The 17,894-nt window shown below is 33.8% G+C and overlaps 1 protein-coding gene across 1 annotated transcript in view; it reads right to left on the bottom strand.

Moving 5' to 3' along the window:
• LOC140161161 (C-Jun-amino-terminal kinase-interacting protein 4-like) overlaps positions 1-17,894 on the bottom strand; it is a 71,397-nt gene that overhangs the window by 41,723 nt on the left and 11,780 nt on the right. The window contains 3 exon segments of the mRNA XM_072184594.1: positions 1,481-1,601; positions 3,420-3,697; positions 11,513-11,598. Coding sequence (XP_072040695.1) covers positions 1,481-1,601; positions 3,420-3,697; positions 11,513-11,598 — 485 coding nt within the window.

The following is a 17,894-nucleotide window of genomic DNA, read 5'->3' as shown; positions in this document are numbered from 1 at the left end:
TAGTTAAAATTCATGATTTTTGCGTATGCTTTACCTTCAAATTTATTTTGTCCGGATATTTTCTGTCTTAACGCTTTAAACATTCTAATTTTTAGCCAGACAAGTAATTTCAACCTTTATCTATCGATATGTCTTTGTCCCAAATTTTGAACTTAAAAATTCAAACTGAAATAATGGTTATAAAATGGTTACTCAGATTCGGCCCATCGACGAAAATTAAGTAAACAACTTCATAACAATACCGCATGACTTGACACCATGAACGAGTACACGCACGCGACTTTATTGCGCCCAAGCGCGCCATTCATTTATGCGTTCAGTGAAATACGCAGCGCAGTTTAACACTGCTCGCATGAATCTTCTCAATGTTGTTGTCGCATGGCCTACTGACATGACTGAATACTGGTATTTTCACGTCTTGTAAAATACCCTTTTCATCCCGGCAGGTTTTTGTCTTAACCAACCAAAAATCTTGATTTTTTAATATGAGGATAATAAGCCATGTTTCTAATCATATGCAAATTCCTGATTTATGATCTCGCACCATTTTTATAATATAGTATACAAATATTAACTGTCTATGAGTGTGATGGTCGAAATATAATCACGAGGTGAAAGATGGATTGTTCCATTCCACGAGCCGGAACGGCGAGTGGAATGGAACAATACGTCTTTCACCGAGTTATTATATTTCGACCCTTACACGAATTTAAGACAGTTAATATTTGTTTTATATCACTTATACATAAATTCTATTACTAAAATACTATTTAAGGTAGGAAATACATTTTTTCATCAACATAACACCATGTTTTGCCGTGATATACTTCACATTTTGGGATCCACCCCATAACTAAATCGGCGAGTCTAAGAGTCCGCGCACAGCTTGACGCAGGCGCACTACAGCAAGCACTGTGATGGTAAAGACTATCACACGGAGAGGGTGATAGTAAAAATGGCAAATGGTAATCAACCAATGAACTGCCTAGAATTTATGTATGAGTGATATAATAGTTTTTGTTACTCTTTTATCTCAATTCATGACAAACATTTGTGTTTATGTGCCCATATCATATTCCTTGCAAAGTTACAGTATTTTTTGTGAACATATATGGAATGTTGAAAGCCTTTCTTGTAGTTATATATAAAATATATAGCTATTAGAAGTTGTAGAGAGAATTTTGGAAGCTTTTAAAACTGCAACCCAAACCAAGCAAATTTGAATTTTCGTTAGTAAAGTATTCATAGCGTACAGTTTAATAATAGCGCCAAAAAGTTGAATGGCCTCCAACTGTGCATGATATATAGTCTGTTATATTGGATCTCACAGGAGATCAATATGTATTACTGAATTGAATTTTCCATGAATAAATACAGTTTCACTACTATTACTGCCACTATCAGTTGCTTGTATTTGACCTACTGATCACCATTTAATTAAGACCATATGATAATTTCTATTTGTAATAATGATATTTACCCTGCCAGTCCTGGCAATGCATCAGGTCTGTTTTGTTGGTCTCCTTGTAACTCTGGTGTGCTGTCTACTATAGCAGCTACTTCAGCTGGCAAATTACGATTATCTTTGTGGGGCGAAGTCACTATAACAAGATAACAGGCAAATTATATGTTACTTACAATATATTATGCTGTTAAAAAAAGCTAAAGAAGCTTAAATGACCATTTATGTTTATCCTATCCAAAAAAGTTAACTACTGTATGGCCAGACACAAATCCCTGGTGCCCCTGGAGCACCACATTCTGGGGAGAGCTAGCTAGAGAGCCTAAAAATAAGAGAAAATGTTGCAAATAATTTGACAAAGTTTTGCTACCTTTCTGGCTATTATATAAAAACAAAAAGAATAAAGCATTTTTTTAATTGTTACCCTGCAGATGCACACCTGTTGAAATGACCCCCTAGTTCTAAATGTACCACTGCAACATAAGTGATATAATTGGCACGCCGGACACTTAACAGCATCATTTTAAGGGGTGGTTATTCTTTTCTATGTAATAAAAGTCCAACTAAACATTTTCCATGCCATAAAAGGTTGTACTTTGCAATAATGAATATATAACCTGTCAATAAATGTCACAGCTACTGCAAATCAAAGTCTACATGGTTTTAGTAAACCTTTTTATCACCAAAATGCACTGAAAGGTGGTATTGAAACAAATAATAAGATAAAAATGTCCATGAAGGGTGCTAATTAGAGAGGAGCTCTAATTAGGTCGAATACAGTACTTCAAAATGAAAACAAATTGATGCATCCTTCACACATTATCTGCCTTATGGCCTTGCATTCAACATCGCAAGCAACAAAGAGATGGTAGTTAGTGGTACCAGAAAAGTGGCTCCAAATTTTCATAAAATGCCTGTTTTCCTTTACTTTTGTACTGGAAATCCTGAAATCAGGACATTTCTGCTACCTCTGGCAACTTTCAGTCCAATTCCACATTTCAAAGCAACAAAGCATAATCTCTATGACAGTTTATTATGTCATCAAAGACTTGTGCCTGCGTCATCTTGGAATTACTGCTAATGACTTCCCCACCTGAAACCATGCCATTTCATAATTAAAATCTTCTTCTGACATAACTGATCACAGATGCATGTATGAACTTCACATTCAAAAGTGCATATAATTCCGCATAACTGTCCGATGCTTTCCATACGCAGGGCCATATGTTAACCATTACAATGAGATATCTCTCAGATGGAAATGCCCATCACAATGAATTGACTTGAGTTAGTATTTTTAGATACTGTAAAATGTGGAAATTTTTGTGGAACATATATTTTTGTACCAAACACAAAATAAAAATGTGTGAATGTGATCTGCAATATGTAAGACAACTCAAAATTGCAAATTAAAAAAAAAAAGTATTTCAAAATTTGCAAGATTTTGAAACATTTTCAACACAAATATTACCATTTTTGCAGTATAGACATTTTCTTTTGAAATAAGTATTGCAAACAAATCACATTAAAATACCAGAAGATTATAGAAGAAAATGTAATAAGATCACAAACATTATCAACCCAAGGACATGTGACATCTTGACTACAGTATGGAGACTTCTGGAAATAGCAGGTTGGGCTTTCTTTTTGGGAATCATCTGTTTTACAATAGCACCCAAACATTAGATATTGGGTGCATTTTCCGGTCAGCTACCTTGGCATGGTGCTTTTTTGGCTTTTCGGGTTGCCAAACCTGTGATTAGTTAGCCCAATAAGACAACTTGTAAAGATTTTCTTTACTTTTGAAGCAAATTGGGCGCCTTTTCGGTAGTTTCATGTCCCATAGAACCCAATGGTTAAAAGAAAATAATTTGGGTGGAAAATTATGGGCAACCCTGGCTTTTAGCCTGAATAATGGTGGCAACCTTGTAACCAACCATTTTCCCCTATACCCTACCTGTGGCCACACTACTGGTTTCTACATTAGCCTGTGTCTCAATAGTCTTGCTAGGCGTTTTCTTCTGTTTTTTGTTATCGATATTCCTGTTAATAGCATCACTATCAGGTGACGTCATGATCTCATGCTGTAAATTTGAATCATTAGCCTTCTCCTTGAGTGGAGTAAAGTCTTTGACGGGTGAGGTGGGTGTCATGTCCCCAACATTGTTGCTGTCTTTTGTCGGGGTGGCCGGTTCATCATGAAATATTGGCGAGTGTGGACGAGGGATGTTGATTCTGTAAAACAAAGCAGAAATCAGACAAAAATACAAGGTAAACATCCATACTCAACTTTTGAAAACATTATTTTTTTAAATAAAAAACAATTTCAATTTTAAAAACCATTTTATGGCAGTATAACATTTAACCAAATTAATGTGTTATTTAAGTTCATAATAAAGTAAGTGCAAAATTAATAGAGCTTTATTTAAAATTGTGAATGATCAAACTTATGCATTTTAGAATTAGAAACCTACCATGGTGACTGCAACAGGCAATAGCAAACCTTAATGTATTTTGTTAACTACCTCCACCAGCAATTCAAGAGGTTTATAGAGCAAGAAGGCCTTATCTGCAAATAGCTGCCCTATGGACAGTTGATCATTTCTGCATTCTATATTGTACACATGGAACATTATGACACCTGGCAGCTATTACATAATTGGCCTTCTTGCATTTTAATAACCTCTCAAAGTGTAAAAAAGACAAGCTGTGCACAAGTGATGTTTGTAAAGCCGGCTAGAAATGCACAACTAATCATATGCCAGACACTATTCATCACCCTAATTCACGCGATAAAACACATCAACTGGCAAAAATAAGTAAATACGGCAAAGCATCTCAGGGACCATTATCTCACATGCCCTGAGAACATGTTTCTTCAAATGGGTGTGTGATATTGCATATTAATTAGAATTCAGACGCTGACGATTTATCGGGTGCTTTACAGGTGACTGGCATCGATTTAGTTGTGATTTTATGGTTTACTAAGAACTACAAAATGGAGTGGATTTTATTTTTCAAAAATTTGTTGATGTTTAGAGTGATTAGTCAGATGCTTGGGTATTATCTGAATCATTTTACTGTATGTCCTGAATAAAAATGATGTTTCTGATAAGGTTTTTTAGATCAAATGATATGTATATTATAAAATTACATCATACTTGTAACTTGAGAAGAACTGGTTGTGAACTTTAAATAAAAATGTCAACCTGGTTCTTATCTGCAGATTGTACTTAAGAATAATTTGATAGTTTTAAAAGTGAAATAAGAACAATGTTACGGTACCTAAAATAAAACTTGCAAGTACATGTAAATGTACACATACATTTGAAATTCAGACTCAGTATACCCACAGATATACTCAATGTCATCTCAGCTCACTGATCAATATCAAGGCACACTCTTACAAGAATTCTAAAAGATTTACTTTGTTTTCACTTTTCTTTTCCCCAAATATAAAACAGTGAATGTGTTACACGCATCTGTACCCAATGGCTATGATATTGCCTGTCAATCACTATCTAATCATTCATTAATTCACTTACTACCTAACAAGACTTTGCAATATTTTGTGGCTATGTGTCATCATGTGTAAAAACTTTTTTTTTCCAATTTCTATTGGATGTGCACCTAAAAGTAATTTGAATCAATTTCATTTTAAAGGCGTTGACCTATTGACAGTAACATCCACCTACTTAATCTCATCAAAATGCAGATTTTGATATATTTCATAAACCCCAGTGAAATTTTAGGCCTGAAATATGTTTTATGTAGATGGTGTAACATGAGCTAAAAAATGATAACCACCACCAGAAGTATGTACTGTTCTACATGTTTTGCTTCTGATATCTAAACTGTTGGACCATTCAGTTTACTACATTGCGATCTCACAATGTTGCTCACCCTCTGACACAGTCCTTAATGCCTAAATGTGTGTGCACTCATTGAATGACCTGTGAATGTGCTGGATACAAATCATCCTACTTCACAATTTTAGGCTATGACGTTAAATCATAACATACAATATTACGCAATTAGTTAATTTTTTTCAAACCTGATTTTTTGGCATATTTGTAACATTTACACATGTCCCAACTTACACGTAAATGGAATGGAAATTGTGCATTATGGCTTTAAATGGAGTGTATTTCACCAAGACATTCAAAATGAAATCACTTTATCTGCTTGTGATCTGACTATTTCACTCTACACATAACTGTGATTACCACTTAAGCTACCCTCTACCCAATCACTACAATTACCCTACATGTATGCATCGTCAGTGCAAACTATAATATGAAATGATATCAGCATTAAATTAAAAATTATTGTGGGATGACTTGGTCCTGCTGACCTAATGGGAAAATTACTTTTTTTGTGGAAGTGCTTGCAAAAATATTGTTTAAAATTGTAACTAAAATTTTGAAAATATATATAATGTCATTGTAATTACAGCATTAACCTTGTGTATTACTTTAGTAACACATATTAATCAATATATTTTTTAAGTACAAAAAAGGCAATTTTCCCAATAGATCACAGTTCAACTGTACCAAAAATTTGGCCAATCCATCCCAAAATGCATGACAAATTTAATGCCGATATCCCTTAATCACTAATGTGGAATTTCTACCCCATTCTCCATCCATGCATATGACTACACTGTACATGTTCCCCCTTACATGTACTTAACATTAATATTGTCACATCTATTTAGATCTCTTTGTAGCTAGGAATTAAAATATTGAACTAAAATCTACAGGTCTTGCTGCTTTTTTAGGACACTTGTTAAAATATTTCTTTAAAAAAAGCAGCAGTACACAGCTGCTCCTGCACAATGACAGTGTCAAAACCAGTTAATTTGGCTGTTCAGCTGAACATGACATTAAACAAATTGGATCACATTTGATATTTAGACTAAAAAACAATTTATCATGTCACTTCATACCTTCAGTATTTCGCTTGGCTACAATGTTCTGATAGGTAGGTATTCAGTTACAAACACATTTCAAATAAATATGATATCTAGGCCTATATAATAAGTGTAAACTGTTATTTGACTAAATGAAATGCAATTGTAACTTCCATTTGGGAGAAAATGGACTATTCCAGTTGAAATCCTTATACCCCGTAGGGAAAACATAACCTTAATCTCCCAACCAGGAGTGTAGATTTCAAATAGAGTCACCCGCTTGAAATTCACATTCTCTATGTGAAAGATTAAGGCCATGTCTTTTACAGGGCGTGTATGAATTTCAACTGGAATAGTCCTGTTTTAAAATTCAGATTTTTTTCTTGGGTGTTAGATCTCTCCCAGATTTATTATTTATTTCACCATAAAAATGAATATTAGATATTATATATTAGATGTTACTAATAAAGAGAAGCAGTTACTTTACAATAGCCCTGAAGTCAAAATATTTTGCTCCATTATCCTACACCGTCTCCTAGGTATTAAGTGACAAATGGCTGACAACCGCACAAGCAATTAGGTACTACCAAATGAGGAAGAGCTTTCTCCCAATGGTATCTATAACTTGATTTGTCGTTACCCTGATTGCCTAATTGGAGTTACAAAATTGAGGAACAGACATGTGCCTACTTCATATAGCGGGGGGAAATAAAATTGGGTGGATAAATCCTAAAGCTTAAAGCAACTGATGAAATATTAAATCTGTCAACTATTTTTAGGCTCAGAATTATCAATACATATTTCTCTTTTTTCTGATAGTATAGGGTAAATCACTATTATTGTTCAGGTGTTTATTCAATGTCTACTATAAAAAAAAAGTTTATCCATTTCCACTTTCTAAATTTGGTTACAATATTTCATAAAAAAATGTTTCCTTCAATGGCTATGTTTCATTATAAAATTACCCACCACCAAATTATGTGCATGTTTGAAATAAAGAAGATTGATACCAAAGAGTGCACATCATATATATCATGCTTCACTGTATACATACACACACACTGAACACCATGTAAAAGGCAAGGTGGTTGGTTAATGTGCTTGCTTGGAACATTAAAGTGTGCATTATGAATTGAAAATAAATTATGAAATGAAAAACCAAATAATGAAAGTATAAAAATATATTAAGAAAATATAAAATTCAAACAAAACTAAGAAAGGTGTTTAATGATGTTTTAAAATGATGGATTTATGAAGAAATGCACTTTTCAAAACAAAATCAGGATTAAACTTAAATGTTAAAGACAGAATAACAGAACACAGCTTCAATTAAACAGATTTACATCTAAGTAAACAAATTTACATAATTAATAGCATTAATTTCAGTTAAATTAGACAACACAAACTAAAAGTACAACATATTGCAAATATTGACTGATCATAAGTTGTTTTGTTCAAAAAATGTAAGATTCACAAACATCTAATAAAGATGGCAGCCAGAAATATATATTTATTTGGAATGGTAAAATAGCATTCAGGTTTGCTCAAATAAGACCAAATAGAGAACAATTCATACGTACATATATATCTTGATGTCAAAATAGGTTACTTATTAAATTTCACACAGAAAACCACCTGCTCTGGTGACATTTTTGAGAAATTGCATGTATAATTCATATCTATTAAATATCATAGAAATATTCACATTTATCAGGCACAAAACAAATGCATTGTATTATATATTTTGGCATTTCTAAATGTTTTTACGAGCAGATAGCATACAGGCTTATAAATATGGACAGAGAAATTTCTAGATCATGACTTGAACTTTCATGCAGCAGTTATTTCACTTCTACGTACAAATTTGAGTCATGACAAACAGCAACTTGTAACAGATATTTGAATGCTTGGTATAATATACTGAATCTAGGAGCTTTGCTTTTATTTCATCTTTTCAATTTGTACTAGATGACAAGAAAACAGGATACTAAATTATTCAGATTTTCCATTAAAAGTTTTGGTACTTTGGCAAAAATAATGCACACAATTAAATTTATGGCCTATATTCACAACTGGATTCATCAAGTCCAAAATATACATGGACAAATCGAAAGAAAAGAAACTAAAATTTATCAAAATTAAAGATAAAGTTGTACTTCAATCTGTATTCTATTATCCTGTCGGAAGAAATAGCAGTAAAAAAAAATTAACAGCTATAAGAAAGTAAGAAACTAAAATTTATAACTATAAAAACTATAACTAAAACTATGCAAATTAAAAGAAAGAAAAACTTGGTGCAGTAATTAGCACACAACTTAGCCTTTAAATAGTGAAAGTGCATCATTCATCCCACACATAAAACAAACAGGTGTACTGTATACTACTATGAGCAGGCAGGTGTGATACGTGTAGGTAGACACACATGCCAAAGTTACTCATCATCTGTATAGATAACCTCATCTTGTACACAGGCCAATTGTTGATTCTTTGCTTTTGTTGGTTTCATTTATTTTGATTTGATTCTAATTTTATTCCATTTTTATCAAATGTAATTGAAGGGTTTTTTTTTGCTATATAGACCAATGCCAAGAAAAGAAGATGCTGCTTTTCAGTCAAAGTTGGGCAGTAGCAAAAGCTTCATTTTGTAATCACAAGGTTGTTTGTTTTAATCCTGTTTATTCATTGGCTGGTCACCATTTTTGTTGTTGTTGATAATTCTCCTTTACAGGTGAATTAAAAAAATGCATAAAAGTGAGTATTTTGCACCTATTATGTTGAAATAGGAATTAAAGGTCTCTAAAAGTATCAGAAACACTACCCTAAACATTCCATTATGACTTCACTATAAAAAGTAATGACTAAATATGACACTAAAGGTCACAAAAAGCAAACTAATTTGTCATTAGTCTTAAAGCTAATATTCGTGTTACTGATGTTTTAGAGCTGTTTACATGGATATAATTAATAGTTATTCTTTGGGCTTTCTGTAGCTTCAAGTTAAAGCCTAAAGAATAACTATTAATTATATCCATGTAAACAGCTTTAAAAGAAGAGCAAAATTTGTAAAGACAACCATAAACTTTATGCATGGGAACATAATGATCATAAGAAATGTTGACATCAGATTGCCATGTTATCCTAACATTGTGGGATGTGTTCATAAAGATGAGATTATCTATGTGACAAGTGGACGTGTTAGAAATATGCATCTACTCCACACAGGGGTTTCTCATATCATGGCAAGGCATGGAAGGAAATAAAGAGATCTGCAAAACAGAAAAACAAAAAGAAATATGCAATATGATTTGGTTAAAACTTTATTTACAGCACTGTATTGGCAGTAGTAAGCATGGTTTAATTTAAATCCTATGCTTTGACTTGTTTGCAACTTTAGTATATATCAAACTTTAAAATTTTGTCTACAACTAATATATGCATTGTTTCTAAACGCTAAAAGTTAAATGAGCTTTAGGTGTACATGGTATACCCGTCTTCAAATTAATTTTTTACCTTGGGTTCACTTTTGCACCCATTTTGAAAGTTGTGGTGCAATTTCACCTGACGCAGGGCAATTTGAAATGCAGTCTCAGATAATCAACACATGAAGTCAGTACATTGTAGTATCCCAATTTTGCACCACACTCTTAAAGTTGTATTGCAACAAATTCTGGTGCAAATTACACTGCGTTAGGGCTTATTTTGAATGCTGGGTATACCATACCAGAAATTAAAGCAGTTGAGTCACATAATTTTATGTCTCAAATGTTTCTCAACACCAATTGATTTATAAATAAACAAAATGGATAGGTTGCATATTACAAATTTATATTTTGGGTCAATATTGGTTACAACTTCTTAAACTTTAGCAACAAACAAAATTATACATATTATGAACAAAGACTGGTTTTTTTAACTCCACTTATTTCTTTTATTAAATGTTTATATCATCTTCCCAATGATGATACAAACTTGTTATAAGTTGCACTTCACAAAAAGATGATTATCACATTGTAAATTTTTTTTTCTAAAGTAACATTTTTGATAGAAGACTACTTTCTAAAAAACGATTTACAGACCGAAAATGATAATACCTAGCTGCACTGGTTATGTGTTAGTCTCAAAATCATTTAAAGGCTGTTAGGGTTTCTTTTAAATTTGGGATCAAGATAGGGTAAGGGTGAAGCTACAAATGTAGCAGGGAACTTGCAAGAGTGATAAAAAGGGACTGTTCACAAACACTTGTAACAGGGTGGCCTGATGCAAATAGAAAAAAAATCACATATTTTTTTCAGGGCCCCTTTTGGACCCAAAATTATTTTCAGGGCCCCCTTTTTGGCCATCAAAAATGAACGTCAGTTGACCCCATAGAAATATTTTTCATATTAAGGACCCCCTTCAGAGGGATAAAAATTTTCATGCCCCCCCTTCTTTTTGCATCAGCCCCCCCATTAGAAGTGTTTGTGAACAGTCCCTAAGGTATTCTTTCACAAATCTTAACATTATTATTTTCTTTTGGGTTAACTGTAAAAATCTACTTGTTTTACAAAAATGAATCTGGGATTCAATATTAGAATTGAGCGCATACAATGATCACATCAAACATTCTATCTTGATGAACCTTGTTCATATCATAATAAATAGGTTTGTACGATTGGCATTTACTTTTGTCCACCTTTTTCCCAAACTGACAACTGCCATGTTTTGGACTACCGTATTCATTCCAAAAAAGCGCCCATGCCCCAATAAGCGCCCACCCAGGGTATTTTCAATTTGCTAAAGGGTACCATTCATGTTGAAGTTACTATAGATATCGATACAGTGAAATAGCTGCAGGACTACAAGTCCTGCGTAAACTTGCAAAACATTTTCTGCATCAAAATTTATTAGAACGTCTCAGTACCCTTTAATAACATACTTAAATTTGTGTCTAATAAACGCCCCTTACGATAAAATTAGGTAAACGAGGTAAAAAATAAGCGTCCACCCAAAATGACTTTGTTAAGCGCCCTGGGCGCTTATTAGAATGAATACGGTAGTATGTGACTTGTTCTCAACCAATCAGACTCCCTCATCAAGAACAAGAATAAGATGACTATTCATTACATAATACTGATTTCTATAATTTCTACAAGACTCACTTGAATAACCTTGGGCTGCCAACAGTGTCTTGAGGTTGCCCCTGCATCTTGATCTTCTCCACATATTCCATGTATTTATGAAGAACCTTTACAAGAAAACAAAAAACAAAAACAAAGAAGTTGATTAATTTATGTGTTAATGCTGACCTCAACAATGTCTATTGCATGCTAGTCAACTAAAGATCATAATTTGCTTCATATTATATGTTTTTAAGGGAGTGTTCATAAATACTTTGGTGGGGGGGGGGCTGGAAAATATTTTTTTTTGTGTCTAAATTTTTTTAACCCCCCTCTTCGTGAACCCAAAACTTTTTGACCCCCCCTCTTAATGGACCTAAAACTTTTTTGACCCCCCCCCCCCTCATATTAGGTTCAAAACTATTTTGACCCCCCCCCCCCCATTTTAATGTACCATTCTACATCAAAGGATATATTAATGATACTAAAATTTGTATAGTGCAATGAAATTGTACATCCATGTCATTGATATAAAATATGTGAAATTGTGGAAATGTTTTATCATTTTATCAAGTAGCTCATGTATGTTTTATGCAACCCAGTATTAAAAAAAACATCCATTTATGATTGGAATCAGTGGCAATGGAAGCATTGAAATTTAGGGGGTTGGGGACGAGTATATTTTGTTCTGGTTTTACCAGAACTTGGGAGGGGGCAAAATAAAATTTCGGGGGCACATTTGACAAAAAGATTGCAGTTGCAAATACATATACCGGTTTTGTTTGTAGAAGTCTTTTAAAGAGACTGTATTTGAGCATTTCATGTATTTGAGCTTAAAAAAAGGCATTATTGGGATGATGTGTGCGCGTAGCGTGCAAAAAAATTTGTATTTTACACTATTTTCGCCCATGATGGGGATGAAAATGCCTTTATTAGTGACAATGTGCTTTACAGCAGCAAAACGTTTTGTATTTTAAACTATTTTGGCCCATGATCGGGATGAATTTGGGAAAAGGGGCTCCTTTGCCCTCCAGATTTGATCTTTCATTTTTTATCAGGGGAACATTTTCTTTCATCTTTGTCATGGGGGAACTTTCTCCCCTGGCTACACTACTGCCAAAATTGTGTGTTTTACTATTTGATGGGCCAGTTCGCGTGATCGCGCAGCACAAAATTTTGCAATTTTACCCTATTTGGGCCCGAAACACGGTGCTTTTCGATGTGCTAAAAAAGTGGCATAGGGCAATTATTTTTTTTTCTCCTATAGGATTTTGAGGGGGATGTCCCCCATGGAAAAATTAGGTGGGGTGGAAACATGTACCCCGGTTCTACAAGCTTCCTCCACCTATGATTGTAATGCAACATGATTTAGTTGTATATTTTAGTGATAATAAATTAATAATCTGTACTGCACGAAACATTGTAAAAATTGTCAACACTAAAGAAGAGCAAAGATATTGCAGCTTTTTAGTGATTTAAAGAGCAGACCAGAAGGAACTGACACAAGCCTCAAAATTAAGTTATAGACAACAAGACAATTTTTAACACTTCATACTTATATATATCTTTGACTATTGAATGACTTGTCAAAATACATAAAGGACCTGATCAAATACCCTTATCTGGAATGAACTTTTGTACTGGTATTACTTGAACATTTGCGCGCGTAGCGGGCGAAAAATTTTCAGGCTATTTTATATTTTTTGCTTCAGGACTATAATGTTGCTAAAGTTTTTACACCCCCCCCCCCTCTCCATGCCCAAAAACTTTTTAACCCCCTGTTCATACACCCAAAACTTTTTTAACCCCCTATTCAGAACTCCTAAAATTTTATGACCCCCCTACATATTTTCCAGCCCCCCCAACCAAAGTATTTATGAACACTCCCTAAGTAGTCTTTAACAGCTATTTAAAGTAAGAAAGGAAATGGGGGCATGGGAGAAAACAGAACTGGCCCGGTCCGCTCAGAAAGAAATGTTCCAATTGCATACACAAACGCAAACATCAAGTGCTTCAGCAAGTGATGATGAGCATGAGTAAAAACCGGCATGCCTGTGGAGGGTTAATAGGTTTCATTATCATTGAGGTGTAGCACTTTTTATTTTTTCAGAGAAGAGCAGGTAGGGCAACTACATTTGTACTTGATTATATTTCTACATGTTCATACTACATACTCTGAAAATTTTAGAAAATTTGCAGAGTCCATTTTTTTAAAATCTCATTTTTGTTCCTAAAATGGGGGTTATAGCGCCCTTAAACGGGCACTCTCTCCATAGGGCTACATGTAAAGACCAGTTATAGACAAATGGCCCTAAAATAAAACGGACTCGTCTGAATTTCCTCAAATTTTGCATATGATGTAGATTTAACATCTGGAATGTAATGCAAGTGATGTCATTGCTGCTCTTCAAAATTCATTTTTAAAATGTCCGCCCCAGACCAAGGTGGGTTACTACTGGCATATCCCTGCTACTACATGTAGCTATTTATGCTTGACTGGTTCTGCTATTGACATGGCTCTAACTAGAGCTAGGGAGAAAAGCGAAGGAATTCCAATTTTTGAAAATTGACATTTTTAAATTTGAAAATTTGCCCGCATTTTTTGCCCTACATGTAAATAGCCAATTCTTTTTTGTTAAATGTGTTTTTTTGGGAAAATTGTGGGACAAATAACAATTTTTAAAAAGCCTATGTCAGAAGGGGTGAGGTAAATTCCCCAATCACACCACCCTTAGCACCATGATTTGTTCTAATGTAATAGTATTTTCCTGATTTGTGTTATGTTGTTATAATCATTGGTTAACCTGTTGATTGAGGGTGTTTTAGTCAGAGCACAGACTCTAGTGTCTATGGTCAGAGTAAAATGCATAACATAGCAAAGTGGTGCTGGAGAGAGCAGAGCAATACAGGAAAAGTCAAGTACATGTACATACTCCAGGGATAGTGTGAAGTATAAAATCTTTGCATGTATGAACATTTTGTGAGTTTTGAGAAACAAGGATTCACAATAGGTTCATGCTCATAAACACTTCTTTTTGCTGTAAGATACAAATGGGTCAATTTCAATTTCATGAAAAATCACATCATTTTTTATCAAATCGCCCAACATGCAAATAAACAAATTATAAACAATGACAAAAAAAATCTTGTTATCAGTTGCAAATCAGTTGTAGTAAGTTCAATGTCAATTTTCACAAGCCCTACATGCAAATAATAAACAATGACAAAAAAAAATCTTGTCAATGTTCATGTGATACTATACTATTCGGCAAGGACCTTTCGCATATACCCCTCTTCCTGATTATCGTGTAATAAGGACTAGGTCACTCCTACGTCACTCCGGGGTCATGCTACGCTACGCAGCTTGTTCGGCGAACAAGGTGCCGATGTGATGATGATGTGATTCAATCGGCCAATCAGAACCCAACTTCTGTGTTTACATTGTTAACAGTGCTAAATCAGCAGAGTGCGGATTACCAAATAGTAAAATAATTATACAATGTATGTACACTTACATCCTAAATACAATTGATCATTTTCATTCGGGATAACTATATTTCAAGTTTACAAAATAAAAACAATCAAAAAAAAGAAAAAACTAGTATAACTCCTGGGATTTAACAAATATAACAAAATGCATTGATGAGAACGTGCAGTGGATGTAAACACTATTATTAAAATTAAAACATCTCAAGGACAGTGAATCCGATGTCATATGTTATATTTGAATTTTGTACAAGTAAAAACGAATTTATGCTGCAAAAAGTAATTTATACAATACTTAAGGAATTGTGTGACATTTGGTTTAATGATATTTCCCATTGGCTTATATTGCTATTATATTGTCCATAGTTTTGCATATAGCTGTACATTAGTGTATGCCATGGTGATTTTTACTTTCATTTAAAATATCAATTAAAAACCCAAGTTTCTTTTTGTTCAAGAAGCACTTGACTATCAAATTTGCTATTCACATACCATTTTAAATGAAAATTAATAAGTTGATGAAAAATAAATAAATAATAAATTGAAAGCAAGCATGTGTTAATACTCTGTGTTTTTTCCTGTACATGATCATACATTTTTGTACAGCAGGGCCTGATCTACATGCCGAGCCTGATGCTGGGTTGATCAAATTGCAAAGACTGATGCAGAACAAACTGGTCACCTAAATACACACAGGCCTACTTCAGGCCAGGTTGATACTTGAATTAAACATCTTCATCATGCATGCTACATCAGCATTAAACCATATCAATCCATATCCATAAAGTTATAAACAATGCCAATATTGAGTTTAAAGAGGCATGGTCTGATTTTTTCATGTACTGCTTTCTATTAAGGCCTACCATTAAAATAATATGTTTCCAAATTTTGAGTTGTATTGCTCTAGCGGTTTTGATGTGAGAAGCTTATAATATAATACAGCAGGCAGGTCAAACTCGTAAACTCAAAATCGTAAACAGGATGTTCATCAACTCTACATATCATGTGATTGGATTCTAAATCCATACAGATTTTCATGAATAATCTTTTCATGTAGTCAATACATTTAATAAAAAACATTCTCTTTTTAGGGCTCTTTTTGAAATTCCCTTACACAGGAAGGTGTGCGCCATCCTGCAGCTTTCCTGTGTCATTATAACACTGCAATTAGCCCCTTCACTGACTTAAATTAGGAGCGTGCTTTCCTGACCGAGATTTCCTAAGGCGCACGCTTAGCAAGGGGAATCCTGCCTTCTTTCTGTGTGAAAACGTGGTAGGGTATTTCAATATGAGCCCTTAATGTATTGTACACTATTAATTGCGTATGTTTCTATGTGTTCATGTTTTTAATTGCATTTTTGTTGACAATGGAATTTTTTTCCTTAAATTTCTGTCCCTTTCCCGTTCCTCCAGTATTCCAGACATGGTTAGAGGCTAATAACTGCACATTGGTTATTTGGAGGGCATTGTGAAAAATATAAGCATTTTGCCTTTGGAACCAAGGAATATCATCTCTTCACTTTACAAAATAACACATAATTTTCCTCAAAAATAAAAATTTTTACAATTTGCTTTTCCAAAAATCAATCGGGCTAAAACCAGGACAACCAATAACATAGTGCAAATCAGTTGAAATCACAATCTGTGAAAATATGGTAGCGCGCAATCCAAATACAGCAGCCAGCGCTCTCGCAATTTGTTCGACGTACATGGTGCGCGCGGAGGTTACGAATATTTACGCTAACGGCGCGGAGGTCCACTGTCGAATATTAGTAACCGCGTTCAGCGTTTGCATTTTGACAAATAAATAAAAATGAGTGGATAGTATGTATCGCATGTAATGAGGTTATGAATATCTAATAATGAACCCATTGTTTCGTGCTGAAAAGAATGTACTGCTTATCATTCCATTCATATACATTGCAATGTATTGAGCCACATGAATTATTATTTTTTAAGTAAATAAAATTATTTGTTTTATAAATGGACTGTTCCAAGTTTCAAAGTTTAATTTACCTTTGATTTTAATAAAGTGATTCTTTTTAATACGGTATATTTGTAACACAATGAAGCACAACACGGCTGAGAATACTTAAATGGCCATATCAAACATTTCATTTGGTTTATATTGTCCAAGAAACTCGATAAATGATTGATTGATTGACTTAATCAAATTAACATTTAAAGATAACAATATTGCACGAAATTTTAAAACATACATTCACATGACCCTTTAAGCATCATTAATCTCATTTCCCAGTTGTTTATTGCGACATGTAATGCTATCAGAGGTACACGGACACTATTTTGATTTGAAAATATTAATTATTATATAATAACTGTTAAAAATCTGGGAAAATTGTTAAAAAAACGTAAAATCCGGGCAAATCACACCCGACATGTACATGCCGTAGCGTTAGTGCAAGAAAGTTGTATATGGTCATTTTCACGGTAAAGGGTGTAACTTTGGATTTTTAACATTTTAATCCGTAGTGTTCTAATAAAGCCACAGAATTCCATGATTTTTGGCCACATAAGTCATCTAGTTAGCAGCTACCTTGGGTAGCATAATCAGCTTTGGGAGTTACTGCGTTCAGTTTTAGCAGGCTTAAATGTACTTAATATTGCCATTTTGAAAAAACTATAAAAAACAGTAACATTTTTGTAAAACCTGTGTTTTCTTCAGTTAGTTCATGGATAATTTTTCTTATCCTGAAAGTACAGTCATATGTTCAGTAAACACTGCCACATTAGATTTAATTGTGAACAGCCCTGTATTTTTGAGAACCGGACTTGATATTTGTCGCTTCGAGGCTTCATTTTCCGTTAACAATTGTTAACAAACTTTGTGGGTGTAGCTTTGGTTCATAATTCTTGGTTATTTCTTCACTTCTTCTTGATTCATAACAGTTGTTATCTTAACTTGAAATGGGTAACA

The sequence above is a fragment of the Amphiura filiformis genome, chromosome 9 (genome assembly GCF_039555335.1).
Source record: "Amphiura filiformis chromosome 9, Afil_fr2py, whole genome shotgun sequence".
Taxonomy (NCBI): domain Eukaryota; kingdom Metazoa; phylum Echinodermata; class Ophiuroidea; order Amphilepidida; family Amphiuridae; genus Amphiura; species Amphiura filiformis.
The sequence above is the reverse complement of the archived record's forward strand: the minus strand, read 5'-3'. Positions and strand labels throughout refer to the sequence as shown.